Below are 27,545 nucleotides of genomic sequence, written 5' to 3'. Positions count from 1 at the left end.
CACAATGCACTACTGCTCCTGAGCAAATCCGAGGGCTGTGATTCTAAAATCACCGTCACGACTGTGATTCAATAGTTAAAAAGCATTACAATACGACAGATTAGCAAGTAGCACACGTATCAACTTAATTCATTGCTTGTAGCAATGCCGCTTCATTTAATTAAATGATAGTTGCATACAAACTCTCCTGTTTAGATAAAGCGACCTGCCGAATCTTTATCTCAACTAGGGATTCCGAAATCCGGATATCGGATAATTTTCTATCCTGATTTCAAATACACAATACACGGATATTCTCATATACGAATTGTCTGGATCATTCGACATTGATATTATACGAAATGTTCGGATATCCTAATGTGTGCATTATCCGGACAGTTTTATTATCCATCCGTTTTATGGCCTATCCACCTGTTCGGTTGTTCGTCAATTTCGTATTTCACTGTACGTATCTTCCACAAATCCTTCATCAAATCTATTCTATCCGGATTATTATCCGGATACCCGAATTCTTCGGATTCTATCCAAAACGGACATCGGATAATTTGAAATACGGATATCAGTTATCTGGATTTTGTGGCCATTCCTAATCCCAACCGAGTAAAACCGTGATTCAAAAATCACAGTCGCAGTGATTCGAAAATGACGTGGGCAACCGCCCAGGGCCTCGCGTCCCATGAGGCTTATTAAAAACTAGCTGATTTCCCGGCGTTGCCCGGGCATTTATTTATCCCAATCTTCTATTAGACAGGAATATAATGAATTCTAACTATAGTGCAAAATTAACTTGGAGTTGAACGGCATTGAGTGTGTCACTATTCATCTCAGCGGACCCAAAAAATATGGATTTCACACTAATATCGGTCGTTTTGTATGTCACCGACTTCCAACCCCCACTAGTGCCATGGGTGTCTTGGAGTTGAACGGCATTCAGTGTCACTATTCATCTTGCGACCCAGAGAACTATTTACTCCACAGTAATATCGGTCGTTTTCGATTATTTTTACATGTCACCCCCTCCTACACCCATCCCTAGGGGTGCCAGGGGTGCCTTAGCTCCACAGTATTTCTTTCGAGATTGCAAGTGATACGTGTACCAAGTTTGCTTGAAATCGCTGCAGGCGTTCGAGTTATATGCCGGAACAAACACACACACACACCCATTTTTATATACTAAAAAAATGAGAAAGAAGATGTAATAAATAGAGGCGAGAAAAACAGAAGGAAAGGGCTAATTTTTGTGAGCAATAAAACTAAAACATTGTTTTTTATCTGACTTTAAATACTAGTTAAACTTTACAGTTAGAATCAATGTCAAATATTTAGTATCTTAAATAAATCTGGCGGTAACGTCTTATTTTAGAATCTTCAGGAAGTGAAAAAAATCATAGATTTGGTGATACTGCTTTGGAAATATGACCGAGTACTACAAGAACATTTCAGACGTATACAACATGAGATTCACAATTATTGTCCAAGTTCTGAACTTCAATATGAACTGCTACAAGTAGTGAGAAAAAAAGCCAATATGGTTATGTTTTTTAAAAGTCAAATTAGTTAAGTTCAGAGACTTACCAAGTTTACGTTCACTTTGAATAAGTTCGTAACTTCTTCATTTAGATCGTGGATATTTTGCAAAGGTCAATACAATACACCTCTGCTGACATGGTGGATTCTAGTTGACTAATTAGTCTCGCTTTGGGACAAGATTTACAACGCCATGTTTGATCTGTGGATTTCATATACTCTACATCTGTTCTTTTTAACTGTGCACATTTAAAATGACAATACACTCAACAACGCTACAACTTTCACTTCCTGCCTTGATATGACTTTTACATATTTCACGCAGAAGTTCGTTGCGATATGTCGAAAGGATAGCAACATGCTCCAAATAACACCTTGTAGAAGTTGGCAATTCTGTTTGCTTACATTTCGCGATGAAACTGGAACCAGCTAAATTGATTGAATTTCTCTATCAATGCTGCATTTCGGGGAGTAATTCTTATTTTATATATATTGTTCTATAGTACTTACAGTTCCCATGTGTTAGAATAGTAGAATTAACTAACTGAAATCTCTACAAATTACACAAAATTACGGAGCACAGTAAAACTGCATGACTTCATTTGAAAATGCCATTTTTCCAAGGTTGCCAGGTCCTGATTTCCATAGACAACGACATCGCTTCAACTCTAGACACTTTAGAAGTCGTGAGCAAATTCAGTTTCAGGAAAAGCAAATAATGATATTTTTAGGGTGAGTCAAATTATTGAATATAATTTTAATCAGCAATTTTCATTATTATTTAAATTTGATAATACTTTTGCTGACGTATGCCTGAAAATTTTGTATCGACTCGCAATGAGATTTCAAATTGAAAGAACATTCTAATCGCGCCCAGAACTAATCTGCTATGCCAACGTGCAGAATGAAATATAGATGACATAATAGAGAAAAATATGCTTGATTTGATTGATAGTTCGCTTTTCTTTCACATTCTAATCGTAAAGATGAGTGATGGTATTATGAAATACCACTTACAAAGAACACCCATCTGTATGTCGGGATTCGAACCTGGGACACTTAGCTTCGTAGCGGGATGTGATAACCGCTCAACAAAAGTTGGCAGAAAAACATACATATTCACATTAATATGTGAATAATTTTGAAGGTCCGCGAAATGATAAAGTTGTTTGATGTTATGTTCGGACATGTCTCATCGTCCCTGTAGTAGCTAGGCAGAAATTCCCAAACTTTTTCGTTCCACGGCGCCCCTAGTGGCAGAATGTAGGCCTTTCTAACACTTGCAACGCTCAGTGTGGTTAGGTTGCTTGCCTTAAGATATATATATATTTCAAATTCAGAAACATTTTACATGTAAAAGTACTAAATAAGCATATATTTGGAACAATCTTATCATTGATTGAATTTCAGTGAAAATATTGGGGTATTTCGCGGCGCCCCCGTGAGCCAGGCACTGCGCCACAGGTCGCCGCGGCGCACAGTTTGGGAACCACTGAGCTAGTGTCTTTTGTTAGATTACAGAACTGCCGTCGTATCTTGAATACCGATATTGGCTTATAATGCAATGGGATCAGGAAGAAATCTTCCGGAAAATCACTGGGGAGGTGTTGGAAGGGGAGGTGAGAGTCAAATAAAAGACCGGCAGAATGGAAGGAGAAATTGCTGGAGACGAACGAGACACCCGATCGCTCTCTTGCAGACGACGCCCCTGAGGAGGTTTTCTCAAAGACAATATTTTTTTTGGTCAGGAGCTTTTGAGCCTGAAGCCGGCCGAGAATTCCTTGCTCAGTTATTGGCCAAATCTCGGACCCAGTGGCTTTTCGCTGCGGAGTGGTCTCGAGCAGAGTTTATTGGCGGTTCCGCTTCTTGGGAGGGGAAATAGGCTTGGAGGGTACGCAGGGGAGGAAAAAGAGAGAAAGAAACAAACACACACACACACATAGAGAGAGAGAGAGAGAGAGAGAGAGAGAGAGAGAGAGAGAGAGAGAGAGAGAGCAGAGAATAGAATGAACGAAAGTGAAATAGGAATAGATGAGAGTCAGAGGGGGGAAAAGAGGGAGAGAGGGGGGAAAGAGAGGGCGACAGGGGGAGAGAGAGGGGGAAAAAGAGAAAGGGAGAAAGAGAGAGAGGGAGAAAGAGAGAGAGGGAGAAAGAGAGAGAGGGAGGAAAGAGAGAGAGGGAGGGAGAAAGAGAGAGAGGGAGGAAAGAGAGAGAGAGGGAGGAAAGAGAGAGAGAGGGAGGAAAGAGAGAGAGAGGGAAGAGAGAGAGGGGGGGAAGAGAGAGAGGGGGGAAAGAGAGAGAGGGGGAAAGAGAAGCAGGAAGGAAAGATAACAAAGAGACGGAGAAGAAAGAGAAAACAAAAAGGAAATAGAAAAAGATGGAGAAGGAAGAAAAACGGATTGATAAAAACAAAAGAAAGGTAGAAGGACTTTGGAAAAGAGAAACAAAAATGAAAGATGGTGAAAGAAAAGATAGAGGTGGAGAAAGAAAAGTGAGATAGAGGAACAAAAGCAATGAAATGTAAGAGATATACAGAAAAAGAAAGAAATATAGAAAGATAAAAAGAGAGACTGAGAAAGAAAACTAGAGAGAGATAGATAAAGAAACAGTAAACAGAGAGAGATAAAAGTAGAAGAAAGAGAAATCAGGAAGGAAACAGAAAAGAAAGACAGAAAAACAAAACGGATGGATAAAAAGAAAAAGATAGAAAGACCTGGAGAGAGAGAGAGAAATAAAAATGAGAGATGGAGACAGACAGAAAAATAAAAATAAGAAGATTGAGAAAGATAAAAGGAGAAAACAAAAATACAGAAATGTAATAGAAAACAGAAACAGAGAAAAGATGAAGAAACCGAGAAAGATAAATAAGGGATGAAGGGAAAGAAAAAGAATGACAAACTAATGAAACAGAATTCGAGTAAGATAAAAAAGGGGACAGAGAGAAAAGAATGTAGGAAGGAAAAAGAGAGAGAGAGAATGAAAAGGATAGGGGAAAGCAGGGCACGTCCGCCGCAACATTTTTCTTCTTTTCTGTACGTGGTAACAGAGTGACGACAGCCATCAGTGCAGATTAGAGGATCGGAAAGAGTTCGTGTGCTGCTTGTGCACCCTTTCTAGAGGGACCAGGTTATCAGAAACCGCATTGTGATGCGTGGGAAGAGGCAGAAAGCATCAACCGAGAGGAGGGAGCAACTCACTGAAAGATTTCATTTCTCTTGTTCGAAGAGTTTTTCCCGGACATTTGCTGTCTCTGGGAGACCGAAACGTCTTCCTATCAGCGCGGCTGGTTCGATCTTGGGCGAAATCACTCCTGCACGGAGCCAACAGGGCGTAAGGCGGCCCCTTTCCCCTTGTATCGCGAAGTAGATGAGTTTTCCTATTCTCCGGAGGGTTTGATAAAATAGAGGCAGCGAAGGAAGAGGTCTGGAGGGAGGCCCAATCCCTGTGGGTGCCGTTTCGATTCTTCTTTCTGGTACCCAACCAATCCCAACCTATACTGGCTTCCGATTGGTTGTTTCCTGCGGGGAAGGGGGGATGCAATTTCGTACCTGCGAAATATACAGGTTGTCTTTTACTTATCGTGAATTGCATGTTCAATGGGAGAACTTACTGCGAAAGGGAAGTCGGAGATACTGATCATGAGCAAACGAAACAGCCACCAAGCAGATTAGGGGCACAGCAAACAACCGCGAAACAGATTAGGGGCAGACTAAACAACTGTCAAAGAAGATTAGTTCCAGACGAAGCAAGCACAGAAAAGATTAGGGGCAGGCGAAACAGTTGCTGGACAAATAAGTGCGGATGAAACAACTGCCTAAAAGATTACGAGTAGACGTAACAAAGGTGAAACAGATTAAGTTCACACGAGACAACCAACAAACAGATTAGACATAGACAACAGCGACTCTGATGAGCGCAAGCGGATTGCTACGCCCTTTGGGGGTACGTATTTAAATGTTATTTACCACGGCTATAGAAATATCTTAATCTCAGGGGATAGGTTCTTTATTCGAGAATTCCAAATAAGAAAGCGTTTTATAGCCAAGAGGATATAGTTAAATGCGGATCTATATTCTGGAAACTATACACAATACAGAGAAAATATATAGCGAAGCTTGTATATACATTGAAATATATATATATATCCCGATTCCAAATTTACGTCGGTTATATTCTTCTTATACATGTATGAATAATTGAAAGGAAATCTTCATCTTCTTTCTTCTCGTAATTTCTGGAAAAAGGTTTCTTCTTCCTTCCTATCGTTGATCTGGGAAAAGGCTTCTTCTTTTCTTCTTTCTATTTTTGGAAAAGACTTCTTCTTCTTCTTTTCTTCTTTCTATTCAGGAAAAGGCTTCTTCTTTTCTTTCTTCTATTTTTGGAAAATACTACTTCTTTCTATTTAGGAAAAGGCTTCTTCCTCTTTCTAATTTTGGAGAAGGCTTATTCTTCTTTTCTTTCTTCTATTTTTAGAAAATACTTCTTTTCTTCTTTCTATTTATGAAAAGGCTTCTTCTTCTTTCTAATTTTTGAGAAGGCTTATTCTTCATTTCTTTCTTCTAATTTATTGTATTTACTTTTAAAGCGTAATCTTATTTATTACATATATGCGCTCGCTTTCTTGGGCATTATATAAACGCAAGCTATATTTATCGAAAGATTATGGGCGTCTAAACTGACAATAGCGCCACCTCCTACGACCAAAAGGGGAATAGCCCAGGATCGCTAACAGCAAGCGCTGCCTATGGCCCAGTGCGTCTAATAAGAAGCGCAACCGTAAGTGCTTCGGGGCGTCTAATTGAACACAGCGTCACCGAAGGACGGACAAATACAAAAGCTGACTATGTTCTCCTCGTCAGAGGTATTAAATCAAATTTTGATCACTAGAATAAAAAAGGAGATACATTTCTGAATTCATTTGCTCACTTATTATCTTTCCTAATTGTTTCATATATGAGCATGTTCTTAATTATCTTAATTTGCTGTTTACAACATTTTATTCACTCCTTCTATATTTTTTATACTCTTCCTTTATGTATTTTGTATTTACTATAATATATATAATCCTCTTCTCCGCTCCTAGTGTCTACAATGAACTCTGCTCTTCTTTATATGACGCGCTGCCATCTATCGTTGCTCTCGGGAAACAGTTCTTCCTTGCATTTTTCATTGTGTCGTCGGAACTGGCACGTGACAGGATATGCAGCGGAATGGCAACAAACGCTGAAAGTAAAACGAAATAACAGCGACAGAAATAAGTACAAATGTGAATAAGAGAAAACTTTGTATCTCGCAGGAAAGTCTGTAGACAAATACGAGCAGACGAATCAACCACCATACAGATTCGAGGCACACAAAACAACCACCATACAGATTCGAGGCAGACGAAACAACCAACCAAACAAATTCGAGGTAAACGTAACAACCACCAAACAGATTAGAAGCACCGAACAGAAAACGCAAGACACACCTGGCTACGCATGTTACACCTTGGGAATTAGCAATCTGAAAATAAACTTTCGTTTTGGTGGACTACTTTCAAAATCGGACTTGCGTGTGGGCAACCTGAGTTCGAGCTCAGCAGAGGGTATTTTTTTTTTGTCAAAAAACTCAGATTTCTTTAAAACCTTTTGAATTACATGCCACTTCGTATTTTGGCAATCTGAAAGCAGCAAAGATGAAAAGTAATACGATTTTTTTATTATTCCCAGAAAATGACATTGAAACCATTAATAACGGTTTTTGCAATGTATATTGATATCATATATTAAAATACTAAAAATGTAGAATTTCGTTTAAACCAACTTATAAATAATCATATCCTGATGTAAGATGCACGATCAGAAAGCCTGAATGTTGCATTCAAAACTGCAGAGGACAACTAACTCTCTAGGCTTTTTAAACCCGAAGGTTCATGGCTGCAGCAACACAGGCTTTCCATCTGTCCCTATCCTGAGCAATATATATATATATATATATATATATATATATATATATACACACACTCTTTTCCATCCCTACAAATTTCCTTTAGGTCCAACTGAACGTAGTCCCTCAATCTTCGTCTTGGCCTTGCTACAGGTCTCTTACCATCAGGTGTCCCAACAAGAATCCTATAAACTCCTCATTCCTCTCCCATTCGTGCCACATGGCCTGCCCACCTAAGTCTTCTTCATTTCATTATTCTAATATTTAATAATATCTGGACTTTAATACAAATTATGTAACCTTCTCCACTCACCTGTCTCCTCATCCCTTTTAGGTCCAAAAATTTTCCTAAGGATCTTATTTTCAAATACTCTCAATTTATGTTCCTCTTTCAATGTAAGGGACCAAGTTTCACACCCATATAATACTACAGGCAAAATTACTGTTTTGTATATTTTAACTTTTAGTTTCTTAGATATTAAACGAGAAGACAAAAGTTTATGAAGAGAAAAGTAACATGCATTTCCTGAATTAAGCCTACTTTTTATTTCCTCTTTAATATAATTTTCACTTGTTAATATTACTCCTAAGTGTTTGAATTTGGAGACTGGTTCAAACGAGTTGTTATCAATAATTAGATTTTGATTATTACCTAACACTTGGTTTCGGCCTGTAAGCATATATTTAGCTTTCTCTTTGTTAACTTCCAAACCTATCTCTTGAGCAGTTTTGAAAAATATTTTGTATTTATATCATCCCCTAATAAGTCTACAACGTCTGCATATGCTAACAACTGAGTCAAACCATTTAATTTTAGTCCTTCGTTAGTTTCTTTTACCTTCCTAACAACATATTCTAAGGCAAAATTAAAGAGCAATGGAGATAATGCATCTCCTTGTTTTAACCCATCATGAATTGTAAATTTATCAGATATATTACTACCCACACGAATTTTACTTTCTGTTTCACTGGTGCATACTTTTATCATACTAACAAGCTTCTTAGGTATTCCAAACTCGACTAATATATTATATATAATTTATCTCTTTTGACCGAATCATATGCTTTTTTGAAATCAATGAATAGCTGATGGACATTTTGATTATATTCCCACTTTTTCTCAAGTGTCTGTCTGATGTGAAAAATTTGATCTGTAGTTGATTTGTCACGTTTAATGTAATTACATAAACTGCACTTACTACTACACAAAACTGCAGAGAACAATGCATTATTTTTTAACAGTTTATAATGCATGACTTATGAATAGTGAAATTTATTTTTTACTATAGTAGGAATTTAGTTATTAATATAAACAAAGAGAGAAGAATTAGTGATGAACTAAAATTGTAAACAAAAATAAAATATCTAAGTTTCTCAGGAAAAACCACACAAGTCACAAACTGCGAATATCTGTTGATTCCATCTAAGAAGGAGAGGCTACGGTTTGGGACGGGACTTTCTATAGTGGTACGGTACCCTGTAGTTTTTTTTTATTAATGAATTAAAGGAATACACCTACTCGTCAGTATCCCCAGTTCTTCACATTTTTCTCAGTTGTCATACATGTCAATTTTCTCTATGTTCTCTTTATTCTCATTGGGACAAACACAAACATCCATACCCGAAAAGAGTATTGATAATATCGCACGTTAGCCAGCAATTTCCGAGGAAAAGTTTGATACCCGGTTTATACGCGAGTGGTTGGGATCCCACTTTAAACTAGAGGTCCAATCCGGTATAAGCTTTCTTATTGTGCATAAAGTGGACTTAAATAAAATAAAAAATCCGAGGAAAAGCGCTTGAAGGTTTCAATGCTTTCCAAGTGCCTTGATGAGGATATGCTATAGTAGCGAATAAGTATCACGTCCCGAAGGTTATGGGTTCGATTCCCGTTCTACTGCCCAATTTTATTTTAACAACTCGAGCAACAAATGTTTGCATTTTATTTAATAATTTATTGAAATAAAGGTGAAATATATTATTACTTAATTTTTGGTGGAAATCTCTATTTTACCGTTTTCAATTTTATTTATGGAAATATTTTTTTAAGATAGTTTTCCAATTTTCTCATCATTTTACAAACATTTACATATTAAATTGTCCACATTTTTTATTCAAAAAATGTTATACCTGGTGAAAAGTATATATTTCTTTCGAGAAAATGAACCAGGAATAAATATAATTCTATTCGCAAGTAATTATCGTAAAAGTTTGGAAAACAAAATTTAATTCGAAATTCAACAATTCGCACAGCAAATAAAATAAGAATGTGTGCAATAAATAAAATGAAATAATTAGTTGCTTGAGTTAAGAAAAAAATTGGAGGCAATCAAATGGAATCGAACCAAGTACCTTCTGCGTGTCAAACTAACACACTACCACCACACCACCGGGCCTTCTGACAGACGGACAATATATTCGTCTTGTGAGTACCGCTTGCTAAGTTTCCAAACATTGAAGCGCTTTTTTCTCGGGAGTGACTGACTAATGTAATTGTTGTTGTGTGTCAAGGAGATATGTTTACTGCAACATTTGAGCACACAATCAAAACATACAGAAAAAAATGTTTTTTCTGCACATCATTACTTTTCTCCGAGTTCAAAAAATATCCAGAATCCAAACTCACTGCTAGTTACCCAGTTATGCAAAATGTGCCTGGACTACACGCATGCGCTTTATAAAGAATGCGAAGGAACCTCGCAAAGTTACAGAATGTTTTCTGGGGTGCTGTCGGTTGGCCGCGGAGTCACGTGGTGTGGTTATCAGTCGAACATGACCTTGTGCAGCACACTGAAGCGAGCGAAGGTATTTCATGTGATTTGTAAGCTGGAACAGACTTTACACGCGTTACAATCGACAGAGGTTTATCTTCAGCTTATTCTTTAGGGACAGGCAAACCACACTAGGCATACAGAGTATAATGTAATATGGGAGGCATTTATTTCTCAGTCTCCTCACACTGACAATTTTATTACCCTTTTTGGAGTTAGTTGGCCGTAGAAACGGATCTTATTATTGAAGTCGTATCTCGTATGATGGATTGGTTCAGTATGCTGATCAGGTTTTCTGACAAAAGCAGGACAGGTTACCCAAGAACAATCTGTTTCCTTCCTCATCCTGTATAAAGCATACGAGCACATAGCACAAATATGTAAGAGAAATATTTGTTAATTTGTTAACTTGTTTGCAATTGAATTTCTATCATTAACAGCTGCAAAGAAACAAAGGCTTTCCTTTTTAAAGATTATAATAATAATAACCCATAGCTCTACAGCCCGTGAGGGCCTTGGCTTACCTACCGACTGCTAGTCTCCCTCCCACACTGTTCCTCCGTCACCAAAGATTACAATAAATAATTTTTATTTGATTAGGAAACTAAGAATGACTTCAGTATTCTCATGCAGTACACAATAGATTATAAACACACTCTAAAACATACTACTGCTCGTTGCAACACATTATTTCCACAATCAAGACACAAAATTAAGAGCATGCTTAAGTTAAATTACGTATATTTCTGTAATTATCAAGTGCTTTACGGGCTCAACGTCAAGTTTGGATTTGTCGATTATCCAAATATTATTAATTTTGAAAATACTCTTTCAGTTGGTGGAATGTGCCGGAAATTGAATGACATATTAAATCGTGAACGTATTTTGTTTCTTTAATTAAAACTTTTAGTTTACAAATTAGTTCATCAAACCAACCTGTGTTCTTCTACCTTGTTTATTTATAGTAATATCTAAAATCCCATTGAAGCATAAAAAAACTTTTCGCTGTTCATAAGCCAGTCATGGTTCTCTGCAGTTTTCAATGCAACATTCAGGCTTTCTGATCGTCATCTTACGCTTCACATCAGTAGTATTTATAATTTGGTTTAAGAGAAATTCTCCATTTTTAATCTTTCAATATATGATATCAATATCACATTGGAAAAACAGTTATTAATGGTTTCAATGTCATTTGCTGGGAAAGAAAATCTTATTACTTTGGATTCCAACATGCAAACGCAAGTATCAAAGTATTTACTTTAGACAGCACTCACGATTTTGAAACGTGGAAAGGTAATCATTTTACGGGGAACGTTAAGTTGGTGTGTTGACATAATGTAGCTATTGCCATATTAGCACTGACAACTATGATCTCAATTATAACGAGGCTGCATGCTTTTCGCTAATAAATAACTGTGTTTTTTTAACTTATACACAAATACATCGTCGCTTCGGAACAAGAAATGTTCATCTTTGCTGCTTTCAGATTACTAACATACGAAGTGGCATGTAATTCAAAAGGTTTTAAAGAAATCTGAGTTTTATAAATAATGTTGGATGAAATTTGACAAAAAAAAAAAAACCTTCTGCTGGGCTCGAACTCAGGTTGCCCGCACGCAAGTCCGACACGCTAGCCAACACTCCAAACGAGACAACACGAAACGATTTTGAAAGTAGTCCACCAAAACGAAAGTTTATTTTCAGATTGCTAATTCCCAAGGTGTAACATGCGTAGCCAGGTGTGTCTTGCGTTTTCTGTACTTTTGTTATTTGAGTAGCTTTGGTCTCTCCCTAAGTTAATCACGGGAATAGTGAGAAATGTTTTTTTGACGAAGATGATAAATAGATACACAGGAATAATCCACCCTCGCAAGAAATCCAGAACTCAAACCTGGAACCTTCGATGCGAGGTGTGTTTCTTGTTCTAACTATATCTGTGTGTTTTCGTTAGATTCATGGTATTTCGTGAGTAGATATGAAGAAAGTAAATAAATAAGTGGGTGGAAGGGACTGGAGAATCGTAGCTACGGAACTATTGAGAAAATATCCTTCGTCAAGATAGAGAATCTCTATATCCCTTGTGATAGAGAACCTATTAGAAGAATGAAAGGACAGATTAAAATATTAAATTTGATGTGTGTCCTTTCGTTAAGATGTCTAGAAAACAATATAATAAATTTGTTCACTGCAAGCGAATAATAAAAAAAGTTTGCCCATGGTGGGGATCGAACCCAGGCCTCACTGATGAAAGTTCTGCACTCTAACCAACACACTATCAACAGCACTACATTTTCTTTTTTCCAGTCAGTCTGTTTCCTTCCTCAGCACATGAAAAAGCAAATGCATCTTAATTTCTGATAATTGTCTCATTCTCTATTAATAGAAACCACGTATGTCAAAAATAGACACATTCTTTCTGTGAAATATCACATGTTTCGCACATCATGCTTCTCCGTTTACTGTCATTTGGACATTCACTTGGAAGTTAAAACTTAGCTTTGTGTGTGCGTTTTCACGTGCATGTGTGTGACAAGAGTGGTGTGAACGTGTGTTGGATGTTGTTCTAGGTATTATTTTCGTTCAAAGCATTAATAGAGCTGTCAAATATAGAACTTAGTGTAATGCAAGGAGTGAAAATATAAACCCAGTCCGTCAGGTTTGTTACCAAACAACATTAAATAAAGGAACGTAACTTGGACCGAGTATTATTCCATGTCGAGAACACGAAACATTACTTCCGACAATCTTCATCTCGTATTTCTCTTTGGCATCACTGCTCAATTTACAGAAATGTATACCCGTGACTGGTATACAAGCCGCAGAATTACAACGTTGTTTGGGTTGTCAAGTCACAAGGCGCTTGGTGGTCAGACATGGATGGCTTGCTTGAGTGCTTTTTCAAAAGGGTCGTTACAACGCAGAAGTGTCCAAGACTGTACACCAAACTTTTAAACCTACGATGTTTGCATATAAACATAGGCCTTGTCCAGTCAAATACGAAATTCCGACACAGAGCTCAGCGAAATGCCACTCCAAAACCCAAGTCTTAGGTACAACAATTCCATCTCATTGTTGCAGGAATCGCGTCTGCCTTCTCTAACGAAGCTGCAAATTAGATGAACAGGAGATCCGCTGAGACTTCGCCAGCATTAATTATTTTCCTCCCGGAAGGAGATAGGGAAACCCGAACGGCGGGTAATGCGATTTCCCGGAGAGCGTCAGCATTTTAGCGCCCCCTGTTCACAGGTTGCCCGGGAAAAGCTTTTGAGGGGAAATTATGAGGGTTCACTTGAAAGGAGCCCGTCATCGGGATTCGCGGTCGGCTTCGGAAACTCATCAACTTCACGTTTGCAACTTCAGAGTTCGGGAACTCTTGCAATCGCGTTATCTGATGAAGTGGACTTGCCTCAGAGGCTACCGGCCTAATTCACATGTGCGTCAGGTTTGAGAGTTGGACATGCATGCACGCGCACACACAACCATGCGTGTGTAAGGACTGATCCTATACGAAGACACCCAAAACTCAATCTCCCTTCGATGTACTACACCCTGGACTACATACAGCAGAGTATCGAGGCTTAGGTGTCTGACCTCACAGCCAGCATAATCCTCTGCGAGGCTTGTGTCGTCCATCTCATCTCATCACCCATATCTTTGCTTTTCTGCAACTTTTGGCTAAACGAGAAGTAAACTAAACTAAATCAATCAAGCGATGGTTTGTGATATTTTAAAAGGATAAATCTGACAGAACCTTATTTCATTTGGGTCTTACAAGGGATGTTATCTAAGTGTCCCCCTCAGATGAAACTTGGCAGGTGTATAGAGGGGCCCAAAGGAAGATATACGTGTTTTTTGTTTCGGCTAAAAACTGTTCTAGGGGGCAACCTCCCCTCAAATGTCAAGTTGAGTACAAATTGAAGTGGGGGTCTGACACCTGTGTCCCCCTCCGATTTCCATGAAACTTGGCAGGTGTATAGAGGGGCCCAAAGGAAGAAATGCGTGTTTTTGTGTTTCAGCTAAAAAAAACTGTTTTAGGGGGAAAACCCGCCTCAAATGTCAAGATGAGGACAAATTGACGTGGGGATCTGACCCCTGTGTCCTCCTTCGATTTCCATGAACTTTGGCAGGTGTATAGAGAGGCCCTACGCCCCCTGTTTCTTTCTATGCCATATTTACGTGGTTTCGGGGTCAGATCCCAACTTCAATTTCTCCTCATCTTGACATTTGAGGAGGGGGGGGGGATTTGCCCCCTAAAACAGTTTATTTAGCTGAAACACAAAAACACGTATTTCTTCCTTTGGGCTCCTCTATACACCTGCCAAGTTTCATGGAAATCGGAGGAGGACACTTAGATAACCTCCCTTGTTAGTACATACAGTGGAATTTCTTAAAGAGCCGGGTTAACACACTTCTGGTAGTTTTTACACACTTTTGCATTTGTGCTGCCACCTGGAATGCTCGATGGGAACTAATTCACACACTATTTGGAAAGCTTTCCAGAATTTACTCAAAATTATACCTGGGCATTTATCTGCTGGATTTTGGAAATTTTCTTTCCCGGGAACCCAATTCAAATTGTCCAAGATGATTTGCCCTCCCGGTGTAAAGTGTATTCTAACTCTGAAACGTCTAGTGTGTCAACGCGTGAGCTGAAACTCTCAAACACACACGAACGGAGCCGTACCCGATACTACAGCGGAGTCATTCCATGCCAAATCAACACAGATATATGCAATGTCCAACCTGACCATCTCCGATTTTCGTGAAATTTGGTGAGTTGAAACTATGCATGAAACTTAGTAACTATGAACATTTTGAGTCTCTGGGATCTTGTAATTGTTAAATGATTCAAGGTCAAAGTTCACATAAATTGCCCTTTTTGAGCCCGCATAGCTATACTAAATGTGCTGTAACTCCGCCCCTATTTCGCCTAGGAAGCTCAAACAAAGCTTATTGTACAGGGAATTGAACACGCTTTCCAGTGATATTTAACAATCCCACCTTTGGATAAAAATATAATTTTGTCACGTGACCTTGACCTTTGACCTTGAATATCTCAAAACATGTCATCACATGTCCCTAACACCCCCTACAAAATGTAAATGAGTTATCCTGGGTATAATTGGTCATGGAAGAAATTGGTTAGGCACAGGGAGATCCCTAGCCATGTGTGTCAAGGCGCAGGTCCGGCATATTGTTGACCGCCATATTGAATTCAACGCAAAAATTTCAAAGGAAAGGGGGTGATGTGAAATATAAATCAGGCTAGAATTTCACGAGAAATGAAGCGGCGAAGGTTTTCCAACTTATCTTTAGCCAGCAAAACGTTAGCATATCTTTCACTTACGATATATGCACATTATAATGTTTGTCAATGTTCCTGTGAGCACACTCGTTGACGTCTCTCACACTCATATAGAACATTTGGCAATGTAGCAGGTGCAACATCATCGCAAGCAGCAACTATGCCTTCTCTCAGATGGTCAATATCAGGGACCTTTAGTACATGCACCATTCTCTTCAAATGTTTCTGAAGGTAGAAGTCCTCCTAAGATGTTAGATCTGAGGAATGTGGAGGCCTTCTAATAGATCCCCGTCCGCCCATCAATCTACCTAGAAATTTACCGTGAAGAAATTGCCACAATGTCCACATAGTGTGGTCACACTCTGTCCTGTTTCAACACTCTGGAAAAGTGCCATATTCCGTAAACAAGGATGAAAAACATGTTCACTTTACAAATCCAAGAAGCCCTCAGCATTTAAGATTCCGTTGTTGAATATGCACTAACCATTCCCGTTCTCCATACACTATACCACATCATTAGCTTACCAGCAACAACCATTCGGCTGGGATCTGTCTACTGTAGATTATCAAATCACAGGTATTGCATATTCTTTTTATTAACTTCACCGTGAACATAAAAAGTAACCTCGTCACTGAAGATTTTTTTCATTCCAAAGGAAGTGTCTGTTTGAGATACTTTTCCAAAAATTCTTCACTATTCAACTATTTGGTGAATGTCGCTGATTAAAATCATATGCAATGGTGTGTATACTTCTTTCTCTCCCGAGATGTCAGCGTGATCTCGATGAGTTCCTAACACGTTAGAAGCATTCTAATGCTTTGTTTTTAACACCTCGAAAAGGAGAAAATGGTTACAAGCATGCAGTAATAACTTTTTGCTGGCTAAAGATATGTTGGAAAAAACTTTGGCGATTTATTTCTCGTGAAATTCAAGCCTGATTTATATTCCACATCACCCCCTATCCTTTGAATTTTTTGCGTTGAATTCAATATGGCGGTCAACAATATGCCGGACCTGCACTTCACACACACAGCTAGGGATCTCCCTGTGCCTAACCTATTTCTTTCATGACCAGGATAACTCATTTACATTTTGTAGGGGGTGTTAAGGAACTTTTGACTCGTCATATTTCATGTAATGGACGCTCTTATCAGTCACATAGTTACACACATTATTTTGTATCTTCTGATCCCATTGCAGTCCCAGAATGATTTTTTGATATGTTTTATAATATGGCATGAGGGACCAAATATATTTTTTCACGATTTTTGGTGATGACATGTTTTGAGATATTCTAGGTCAAAGGTCAAGGTCACGTGACAAAATTATATTTTTATCCAAAGGTGGGATTGTTATATATCACTGAATAGCGTGTTCAATTCCCTGTACAATAAGCTTTGTTTGAGCTTCCTAGGCAAAATAGGGGCGGAGTTACAGTACATTTAGTAGGGTAAGGACGGGGCAAACGGACACCCTAAGCGCAATTTTCAAAATAACTGTGAAACATTTTATTGAAGAATGAAAATAACTATTGGCATAAAAGGTGTGAACCTTCAGTTAACACATGATAGCACATAGTATTAAAGCAAATGAACATCTGTCTCAAAATAGTCTGATCAATCCTCGGATTCGGCAGTGTCAGTTTAGCCCGCACGTTCGGGGCAGACGGACATTTGATCGGGGCAGATGGACACGTGATGATTTATGAACTATCATCACTCTCACAATATCAACACACATAATATGGGTCATTTTCCTTTGCAACACAATTTACATGGAACCAGAGAGAACACTAACCACTGCACCCAATTTTGACCATGGTTGTACACATCTTTGCATTTACGGCACTCATCAATTGTTGTGCGTTTAAACGTCTTTGATTTTTTGCTGCAGCTTTCAGTTTCTTGTACTTGAGGCAAGCGATGAAGAAAGGATCCCTCAATACATGTGATTGCCCAGTTTTAAGTTTCCTGCTGCAGGTCCCAGAAGTTGATGGCAAAGGGTTTAGCTCCTCAAAACTTCCACGAGATGACACATCCTCTTCTCTTGCTGTAAGCTCTGATGATCGCTTATCCTAAACATGGACAGTTGCAGGAACAAAGACATGCCCAGGCAGTCGTTGTGGATTAACGGGATATATTCCATAAGCATTGAATCCATTTACAGCATTGTTCGTTCTCGATGTCTCACCATCCTGTAACAAGGCCACATTGTATTAGAAACACAGACATTTGAAGGGTACAAAATGCATTCTATACAATTCACACTTGCCATTTCCATTACCGAGTCAAACATACATTAGTATCTCAATCAAAAAGTACCTAACAATAGTTAAATGCAATACAATTCATCTATGTCCGTTTGCCCCAACGGCAACCTGTCCATCTGCCCCACTTGTAGCCTTTTACTTTACATTCCAAAAAAGTCCACCAGATGGCAGCACAATGTTGTCAACACGTGTGTGTATATATAAAGGAATCACTGCCTTCACCACACTTCAAATCACAACTTCGGCGGGACCATATTAACCTATGCAATCCTTGTGTTCGCAACTCATTTTTTTAGTATTCAAGGTTTTGCACGTACATTTTCTGCTTACCTGGTAAGGTTTTTATCCTGCATTCGCGTTTCTTCTTTACGATTTCTTCCGATGCTCAACACAACTGCTCGCAAACATGCAGGTTCGTACACAACTCCAACTACTGCACTGTTGCTAACTTCAAACTGAAAATATTCGTACTTTTCTTAGGGGATGTCCGTTTGCCCCAGTGTCCGTTTGCCCCGTCCTTACCCTATAGCTAAGCGGGCTCAAAAAGGGCAATTTATGCGAAATTTGACCTTGAATCATTTAACAATTACAAGACCCCAGAGCCTCAAAATGTTCATAGTTACTAAGTTTCATGCATAGTTTTAACTCCCCAAATTTCATGAAAATCGGAGTTGGTCAGGTTGTGGGTTGTGTTGATTTCATATGGAATGACTCAGTGGCTAACGGTAATCTTAATAGTTTTCTGGCCCTGTAGCATAATCGTAACGATGAGGATGAATTATCAAATCAGCTATCGAAGTGGAAATTCCTAGATGGAGTTTTGGGATACTTGTATGGATCAACATGGAGGTAATGCAGCAGGTGGGGCCTAAACAAATTGTCCTAGCTGGGGTTGCTTTATGAAAATTTTCTTAACTGGACGGGTTCCCCCTCCCCACAAAAAATGCCAGTCTCGTCTGTTTCCAGACTGGACCGAGACTTGCGTGGCATAATTGGAAAATCAGTTTGTACTTAATGGATTTGTAAGTTGAAAAATAGTCCCAAATATATCGATAGTTGAGGCAGATGTATACGACCGTCGTCTCCTAAAAACAGAACACTCAACGACACACATGATTTTTAAAACCCCAACCGGCACTCCGGCGGATGTGTAAAGGACGTTCGAGAGAGAGAAAAAAATAGTCCCTCATGAATCCGCGTCACGCTCAGGTGTCCCACGCACGGTGAAGTCAGCCCTGGAGACGCGCGTGGCGGTGTATTTGTCACGTAGCATCTGCAGTTACCAAGCTTCGCAGGTGCAAAAAAAGTGTCACTTTTGATCTCGGCCGCTTTGTCACTTGGCGATACCGGAGAGTGCTGCAGCGTTTGTGACGTCAAGTACAGTGGCGGAGCGTGACCAAAATGTGTGAATGGGACACGATACAAGATGTTCTCATGCTTGCTTGATATCAAGCGGACTCTCGTGATGAACGATGCATTTGTTCTGACTTCCATGTCCATAGCATAATTATGACCGGACCTACAGTTTAAATTAATCTTCGAAGAACTGAAATGATGTAATAGACAAATTATTCATCGCAGTATTTGAAAGTTAAGTAACAGAGTTAAAGTTACTTTGCCCAAACGTAACTCAGTTACTCATTTGAGAAAGTAACTCCGCTAGCAATCGTAATCTTGTCAAGTACTGTTTAACCAAGACACTGGGCATTTATAGGATGAGGAGTGGACCCGAATGTCAATCTCTGTCCACGTAGTATATCATTCCCGGGTTCGATATCTGGTGGAGGCACATAGTGGTTCGGATCTCACTTTAAACTGTAGGCCCTGTCCCAATTACTCTATCTGTGCATAACGTGAACTTAAAACATCAATTCAAACTGAAACTCGAACGTAGTCTATCCAAGACTGCATTTTGCAAACTAACGAGGGTCTGGCGTCTGAATCCAGAGCCAGTACGAGTAAGCATAATACTCTGTGGCGCTTCCTTTCTTCTGTCCATTCTTTCACCACACTTTCGCGATTAGCCAAAAGTGGCAGAAAAGCGAAGTAAGATAAATCCATCAATGTCCAGGATGATTGCTGGAGACTGATTTGGTTTTATTTATTTCACTTTTCTGGCAATTTTGGCTAATCGCGACGATAAGAATAAGTGATGACATGGTGAAATTGATGTAGGGACATTAACAAAGGCAATTTTTCTATCACAGCGTTCGCTGTGCGTATCTAATCACCAGCTGTGTACACATTCTACACCCTGTTCCGGGTATCTCTAGAGCAAGCGAACGAAAACAAGTCTGTTGCGCAAATAGTGACCAATAAACACGTGAGAAGGAACGGGATTGCGTGGAGGGGGGGGGAGGGAATGCAGTTACCAGCCTTCGCAACAGCGTGTACTGCTTCGCTCTGCCAACTCTATTTCCTCCTCTTCTCTGCTGCTGTGCGTGGCCTTGTTCCACAGACTCCGGGGACAGAGTATAGTACGATGATGGGAAAACCAGAAACTAAATACTTCGACGTATCAGTCAGGGTTCTCAAAGGTCTGGGAATTTTAAATAAATTCAATTCCGGTACAGGACGAAAATCATCAAGCATAAATGGGTTCTGGACCGTAAAGAACTTTTTATCTGTAAATTGTTTCAATTCGGTCCAGGAACCTTTATTTGCGGATCAATTTAAATTCGGTCCAGGAACGTTTTCTCCGGATCAATTTAAATACGGTATAGGAACTTTTTTCTTTCAATTAAACAAAACACATCTTGGAGCGAATTTAAATTGTGCGAGAAAAAAAGATTCCCTGTTGCGAAACCCAATCGAAACCATTGGAATTTATGGGTTCTTGGACCTATAACCACCCTGGTATCCATCTCTCACACAGAGTGCACCAGAAGGGGCTAAGAGAAGCGTCATTAAGACTCAGTGAACTAAACAGCTTACTCTCTACTTGAAGGAAAATGGCTACTTACGTTCGTCCAGGAACTCGTACTCCCCGAAGAACCCTTCGTGCTGAACCGCGTGGTTGCTCCTGAACACTATTTCGACCCCCGGCTGCAGAACGAGCAGGGGCGGAGGCACTTCCTGCCCGCAGAACCTCCCCCGGAACCTTTGCATGTTGTGGATGTCGACAGTCAACACCTCCAAGTAGTCCGATAGGCACCTGAAACGAATCCTGGATGAGTAATACGGTCCATGAGCAGGGTGCGAAATCATTTAAGACTGGGGGGGGGGAGAAAGATCTTAATCTCCAAACCCCACTCCCCCCACAACATACATATAAATTATACGATATACATATTTATAATGTTATTAAAAGTAAGAATAAATTAGCAATTAAAAATAGTATTATTAATTACACACAAAGAAATAAATTTGTTACTTTTATTATTTCAGATATTATAAAGTGGGAAAATACTTCCTTTACTAACTGGTTAAATATGTTAATAAATTATGAAATAGTTGAGGTGGTTTTATTATGTGTAAGCTTTTATTTAGTTTTTGCTTTATGTTAATATAAATCAATTAGATTTCCTAGTTTTTGTTTTGCATTCCTATTTTCCTTCTATTGTGCGTATTGGTGTAGATTTGTTAATGATCTCTTGAGAGGAGAATAGCATTGAACACTCACAAGTCACAATTACACTAATTTGTGTACGTTTTCGATATTATTCTTAGTACAGTATATAAGAAATTAAATGTAACAAGAACTCCCCCAGGAAATTTTTGGTGGGGGATATTTTAGGCCAAGATTGTTGGTGGGGGGAATACCCCGTCCCCCCAGGATTTCGAGTAACTTAACATATCACAGTTGTATTTTGCTTTCTCTTACTTCTGGAGATTAACCTCGATGCTGAAGTACAATTAATTACTGAAAATTTAATTATCCTCATCAAAAAACATTATTTATTGTTCTAAGTTTGTGTCTAGGGCTGGGAACTTTATAGCCTAAAAAAAAATTAAAAAATGACCATACACTATTGAAAAATGACCAAAATTGAACGCCACGTGTAACACCACAGCGGTGCTCGGGTCGTACCTGGTTAGCTCATTCCTACTCGCTTGGGCTTCATCTGGAGAGGTATCTAGATAAATGTTATTCTTTACAGGTCTTAAATGAATTGCGACACATAAATTGGGGTTTATGATCTTTAAGACTGAACCTTCAGGGGCATAATTAGAGAAAGTTATTACCTGTCTCGTACATGAAGAGATGATCAATAAGTCTCCAATGTTCAATCTCCCACACACCCTCTTTAACTGTCCTCTGCTCTCTTATCACCGAACTCCCTCTCGACGGTACTTCACTTCCTTCAAACCCCTGAACTTCTCTCAATGTCCTCCTCCTTTAAAACAAAACACAGACTGTCCCAGCTACTCCCTTACCGTCTCCTCCTTCGCTCTCTCAGCTTCTTTTCTCTCCCCTACTTTCTTTTTGCAACTCATGATACTGGAAACTTATTCTGCTGTCGAAAACTCACTCTTTGCATATCCTGCCTTCTACGAAGGCCAGGGTAGCTCATGAATGTGAGGCACACTACCAATTACAGGCCTAAGACTGACCAACCTCACCAAACTACGAAAGCATTAAGGGGAGTTTCCGAGTAAAAAAAGCCGTAAACCTGGGCACCTTATTACAAACACTAAACACCATAGCACCTCACATTTGTGTCTTACTTAGCAACAGCTATACATCCAATACGGTCCTCCTCCGTAGCCGAGCGGGTGTCGACCTCCGTGGCGAAGTGGTTAGCAGAGCGCGCTACAACGCCAGGGGTTCTGGGTTCGAGTCACGGGTAAGGCATGGGTATTTGTGTTCGTCCAGTTGATAAGAAACAAAGAAAATGTAAGAATTGCAAAGTGTAAAAGTGAGAAAAAGAGTGAATGGTGGGGGATACTTCCGTGTAGGGGATATTTCCTTTTTTTTTTTAAAAAAAAGCGGGTTAAGGCGTTCACTCGTCTTGAGATCGTTCGCTGCGGGACGGCGTAGGTTCGAATCCGGCTCTGGTCGGAATTTATTCGGCCTACGTATAGGGCCGGTGGCAACCCACCATCGTGAGGAAATTGGGAAGCTCCGAGTGAGTGAGCGTAACCCGGTCGAGAAGACCTACAACAACGGCTGGGGGTTCGGCGGGCTGATCACCCGTCACCCCAATACTGGTCTAAGACCTCCACGCTATAACAGGTGGACGGAGGAACAGTGTGGGAGGGAGACCAGCAGTCGGTAGGTAAGCCAAGGCCCTTCAAGGTGCTGTAGCGCTGTGGGTTATTACTATTTTATACATCCAATACGACAGTCAACGAACTTGCTGTTGCCACATTCAAGAATATCGAATGACTACACTGACCTGCGATGGTTTCATTGCCGCCATCCTGTATTGTTTTCTAGGATGACTTTTGCATCCTGAATCAGGATCCGACGTTAATTTTTTCCACATCACATTTCTTTAAAGTCTGATATTACGTTTTTTATAAATTCACTACACTGTAAGAAATAGCAAACATTATTGACCACAAGCATAATTTCTTGACTCTATCGTGGCTCTTTTGACTACACACCGTGATATCAATACTTTTTATAGTTACTTCATTTTCCCTTTTGAGAGGAGCATCCGCCCCTCCCGCTGAATCCATCGATGGAAAAGACCGTCCTAATACATACGACAACCGTGCAAGTTATTGCATTTGAATGGAAGCATGGATGGAGGACGTCATCGCAAACATGCTCCGACGTCTGACAAAGGCCGCCGAATACATCACACGACCTGAAACTTCAAAATGGAAGCTGCCGAAGAAAATTGAATCACGTCCCGCTCTCAGCCCCCCTTTTTTTGTATCCCCCCGCCCCGCCCCGTCAACGCCGTTCGCCATCACGAAATTCGGAGGAAAGGAAACAAGTTTGTTCTGCTCAACTTCCTGTCCTCGCTGGATCCGGGAATAAGAGGAGGAACAAAACGTAACGACGAAGTTCCTCCCTGCCCGCGAGAGGGAGGGTGATGCCTAGAGCCCCCGCTATCTTGTTGATAATCTTTCGGAATGGCGGAAGACTTAACGGCGCTCGACACGGAAAACAATTTGCGAATAACAAGATTGAAGGCTTCTTAAGCGGGAAAGAGGCTCGTGGGGTGGCTGCATGCGAAGGCAGATCGTTTAATGGAGGTAAGCGAGTTGTGAATACTAAGCAGCGTTTACGGGGCTAATTCTACAGAGCTGCTACCCTCAGCGATAAGGCGACCAACGTGGCCGAGTGGTTAGCACGGCGCGCTACGAAGCTTAGGCTCCCGACCTGACCATGGGTGTTCATTGCGAGTGCCCTGATCAGTTCCAATTACGGGCATGGTAATGCAGGAGGTTATTATTAGTTGAACAAGATAAGAACCAGACGTATACCCTGTCCCATCTATCTCTGGAGCAAGGCCGCGGATAGCGTCAGAGAAGGGAAGGAAATCGAGTGAACAGAGCGAAGCACTACACGCTGCTGCAAAGACTGCAGTCTCTTTCCCCCTCCATGCAATCCCGTTCCCTCTCACGTGTTCATTGGTGGAGCCTTCTCACGTCACTACTTGCGCAGAGACTTGTTTTCGTTCGGCTGCCCTAGAGATAGTTGGGGCAGGGTATAGAACAAAGAACCTATTTAATTGGAAACTGGGCCAATGTCCGAATCGCACACAACACATGAATTGTAACAAGATGCACACAGCTATGCACATACTACAGAGCATTCCCTGACATTCGCTACGAGGCTCGGCGGCAAGCGGCTCGGCATCAACGCTTGTCTTTCCCGGTGAACGGGCCCGCGACTGTCGCTTATATTAAACCTCGTAAAAAGGTTTAGAGTAACAGGGTCAGTTCTGAATAAAAGTGGAAAGAAAAATGGGGAAATAAAGTATACAAAGACAATCCGCACACCATCCGTGAGTTAAAAGAGTATTGTACGAAAAATCGGGAGAATTACAGTAGACGAACTTGCACGTGTAAATGCCAATTTCCTTCGGAGATGCCAGGAATGTGTTGCAGCAGAGGGACATCATTTTCAACATCTTCTGTAGTCAAGGTTAGTACACAATATGAAAACTGTAATTTTAATAGCCGACTCTAGCGACTGTCGCTGACCCGTTCACCGGGAAAGACAAACGCTGATGCCGGGCAGCTTGCCGCCGAGTCTCGTAGCGAATGTCAGGGAATGCTCTGTATAACTGTGTATGGTGTTTCCTCTTTTAGCTATGAAGGTCAAGCCTAGTAGCCATACACTAATACCTGGGCTGCATCAGTCCCTTCATCAATTTCATCATGTAACCAATCATCCTCATCTTCGCGATTAGCCAAAAGTGGCAGAAAAACTAAGTCAAATAAATCGAAATAATAAACCAACCAACCTTCGAGATAGGTAGTAAGAGTTGCGGGGTGTGGGGGTAACCATTTCTGAAGTCACCCAAACATAGGCGTAACTTGGCGGGGGCAGGGAGGCATTTGCCCCCTAAATTTTCAGGTTTATAAAAATTTACAAGTTAAGGGTACTTTTGTTATCCTCCTGGGTCCTGGGGAGTAAAGTAATAAAGAGTAATGCTTATGATTTGGCAAACAGTTATTTAGTAAAAAATAACTAAGATGCTGTTATTGAGGCACAGTACGGCTAATCGGGACTGGACCTACAGTATAAAGTGGGATCCAAACCACTTGTGCCTCCAATGGGTATCGAACCCGGGACCCCTTGATTACAAGGCAATGACGCTACCACTAGACCATGGAGGAGGTCCAAGATGCTGTTATTACAGGAAGGAAAACGTATCGATTCTGCCCTACAAAGTTAGGCGCATGCACTCAAAAGTGAATCTCCCTTCCGTGCCTGTCTCTTTTTCGGGAATCTGTGGAGCAACGCCGTGCAGAACGGTTGAGAAGGATAGAAAGCGAGTGGGCGGAGCAATTAGTGCAAACGGCTGGTAGCTGCAGCCGCGTTTTCCCCTCCTTGCAATCCCCTTCTCACGCCTTCATTGGTCGAACCCTCTCGAGTCACTACTTGCGAGGAGGATGAATGTTCGTTCGCTTGCTCCACATACTCCTGGAACAGAGTATAGTGCTTCGGAAAACAAAACCAGTTTTTAGACTATCACTTATCGCACCACACTCAAACACCTTGGTCAAGTGCCATATTTCGTATTCTGACGTCAGGCTAAATGTAGTGTATTAAAGCAAGTCTAACCTAACCACGAAAGCATTCCGCGCTTACGTCAGAAGGCACTTGAGAAAGAAGGTGTTCGAGTTTGGTGCGATGAGCCATACCCGTCTCTAGACAAGACATTATCCCAGATCCTTCTCAGAGCTACAAGTAGAAAGATTCTTCCTACGAAGAGGCAGGTGAAGATTTGAAGATGAAGATAAAAAGTCTCGAGGTAGCCCAACTCAGGAAACTTAATGAAATTTCCTCCTGGGTCCCAGGACAATCGAGAATCCTTAATCATTAAAGAGAAGCTGGGGAAAGGGAAAGAACAGAGAGATAACAAAAGAGGAAAGAGGAGAAGGGGTGAAATCAGCAATTTCCAAATCTGAAACAAGGGGGAGGAGTGCTATTTGGGGACAATGAGCCCTCTTGCTGAATACTCAAACAGGTGGTGGTTGGGGTAAAGGGAGGGAGGAGTCGTTTTAATCCCGCAGAGACAGACTACGGAGAGGAAGGGGAGGGTCTTTCATTTGGAACAGCCTATCGGGAGAGTTTCCCGAACGAGTTCTAGTTTTGAATTTTTGATAGCGGGGCTGGGAGGGGAGGGGGTCAGATCTTTTCAGCAATTCATTGACTTGGTGAAAACTTTTTAAACACTATCTCCGCACGCTGATTTCTTGTTTCTCACTTAACGAGTAATGCTGGAAGTGTCAAAAGCTGAGGAAACTTTTCAGACCAAAGCGACACTACAAGCTGCAGGACTGAGAAGTTTTTCCCTATATTGTTGATTCAATGATTTCGTTAATTTCACTTCCATTTTCTGCAACTTTTGGCTAATCGTGACGATGAGAAGTGATAATATGATTTAACTGATGGGAAACTTGCAAATAACACCTAGGCCGGATTCGAACCCGTAACTCCTGGCGTAACAGCACACTTATACAACCACTGGAGGCAGTGGCGGCGAAAAGGGGTGCCAGGGGGCAGTTGCTCCCCTACTTTTCGCCACTTTTGCCCCGCACTATGCAAAACCTTATCTGCAAACGGAAATATACAGTCTTTGCCCGCCCCCCAGTTTTGGCACCTTTCCCCCCCAGTTTTGGAACCCAATCGCCGCCACTGACTGGAGGAACGGTTCTTTTAGTGGCTTCGTAGTTTCAATTTTCATAAATAAAAATTGGAGCTGCGATTACTGAGTAACTACGATAGGTTTAGTTCAGGGATGGGCACTTGCGTAGAATCGTGTGCAATTTGCCGAGATTCGAACCCGGCAGATTTTTATCACCAGGTGGGAATGTTGCGCTCAAGTAACAACAACCAGTAATTTAAGTATGTCGCTACAGCAGTGTTCAATATGCGCCCTGTCAACATGAATGACTTCCAAAGGGTCATATATATAAAGCAGTTTAATATAATAGTCAGACGAGGCATTTTCCAGCATATTTACTGTGCACCAGATTTCAGCGCCATATTTCGACCTGGTGGTGAAAATTTGAACTATTTTATTTTTCCCGTCAGCATTCGCTTCTCTAAGGTCTCCAAACTGTATACCAAGTTAGTTTAACCACAATCCGTTGATTCGAACAGCCTTCAAA

The 27,545-nt window shown here is 40.5% G+C and overlaps 1 protein-coding gene across 2 annotated transcripts in view; it reads right to left on the bottom strand.

Annotated features, from left to right (window-relative positions):
- Nucleotides 1–27,545, bottom strand: part of LOC146003339 (neuropilin and tolloid-like protein 2) — a 423,782-nt gene that overhangs the window by 84,912 nt on the left and 311,325 nt on the right. For both annotated transcript variants that reach the window (XR_014443822.1, XM_083141621.1), the window contains exon 5: nucleotides 20,765–20,955. Coding sequence is in view for 1 of the 2 variants with exons in the window: in XM_083141621.1 (XP_082997747.1) it covers nucleotides 20,765–20,955 (191 nt within the window). In the remaining variant the exon portion in view is untranslated. The remainder of the gene's footprint in view (nucleotides 1–20,764; nucleotides 20,956–27,545) is intronic.

This window comes from Lepisma saccharinum, chromosome 20 (assembly GCF_977018435.1).
Source record: "Lepisma saccharinum chromosome 20, izLepSacc3.1, whole genome shotgun sequence".
Lineage (NCBI taxonomy): Eukaryota > Metazoa > Arthropoda > Insecta > Zygentoma > Lepismatidae > Lepisma > Lepisma saccharinum.
Note: the sequence above shows the minus strand (reverse complement) of the source record. Positions and strands in the feature narration are given on the sequence as shown.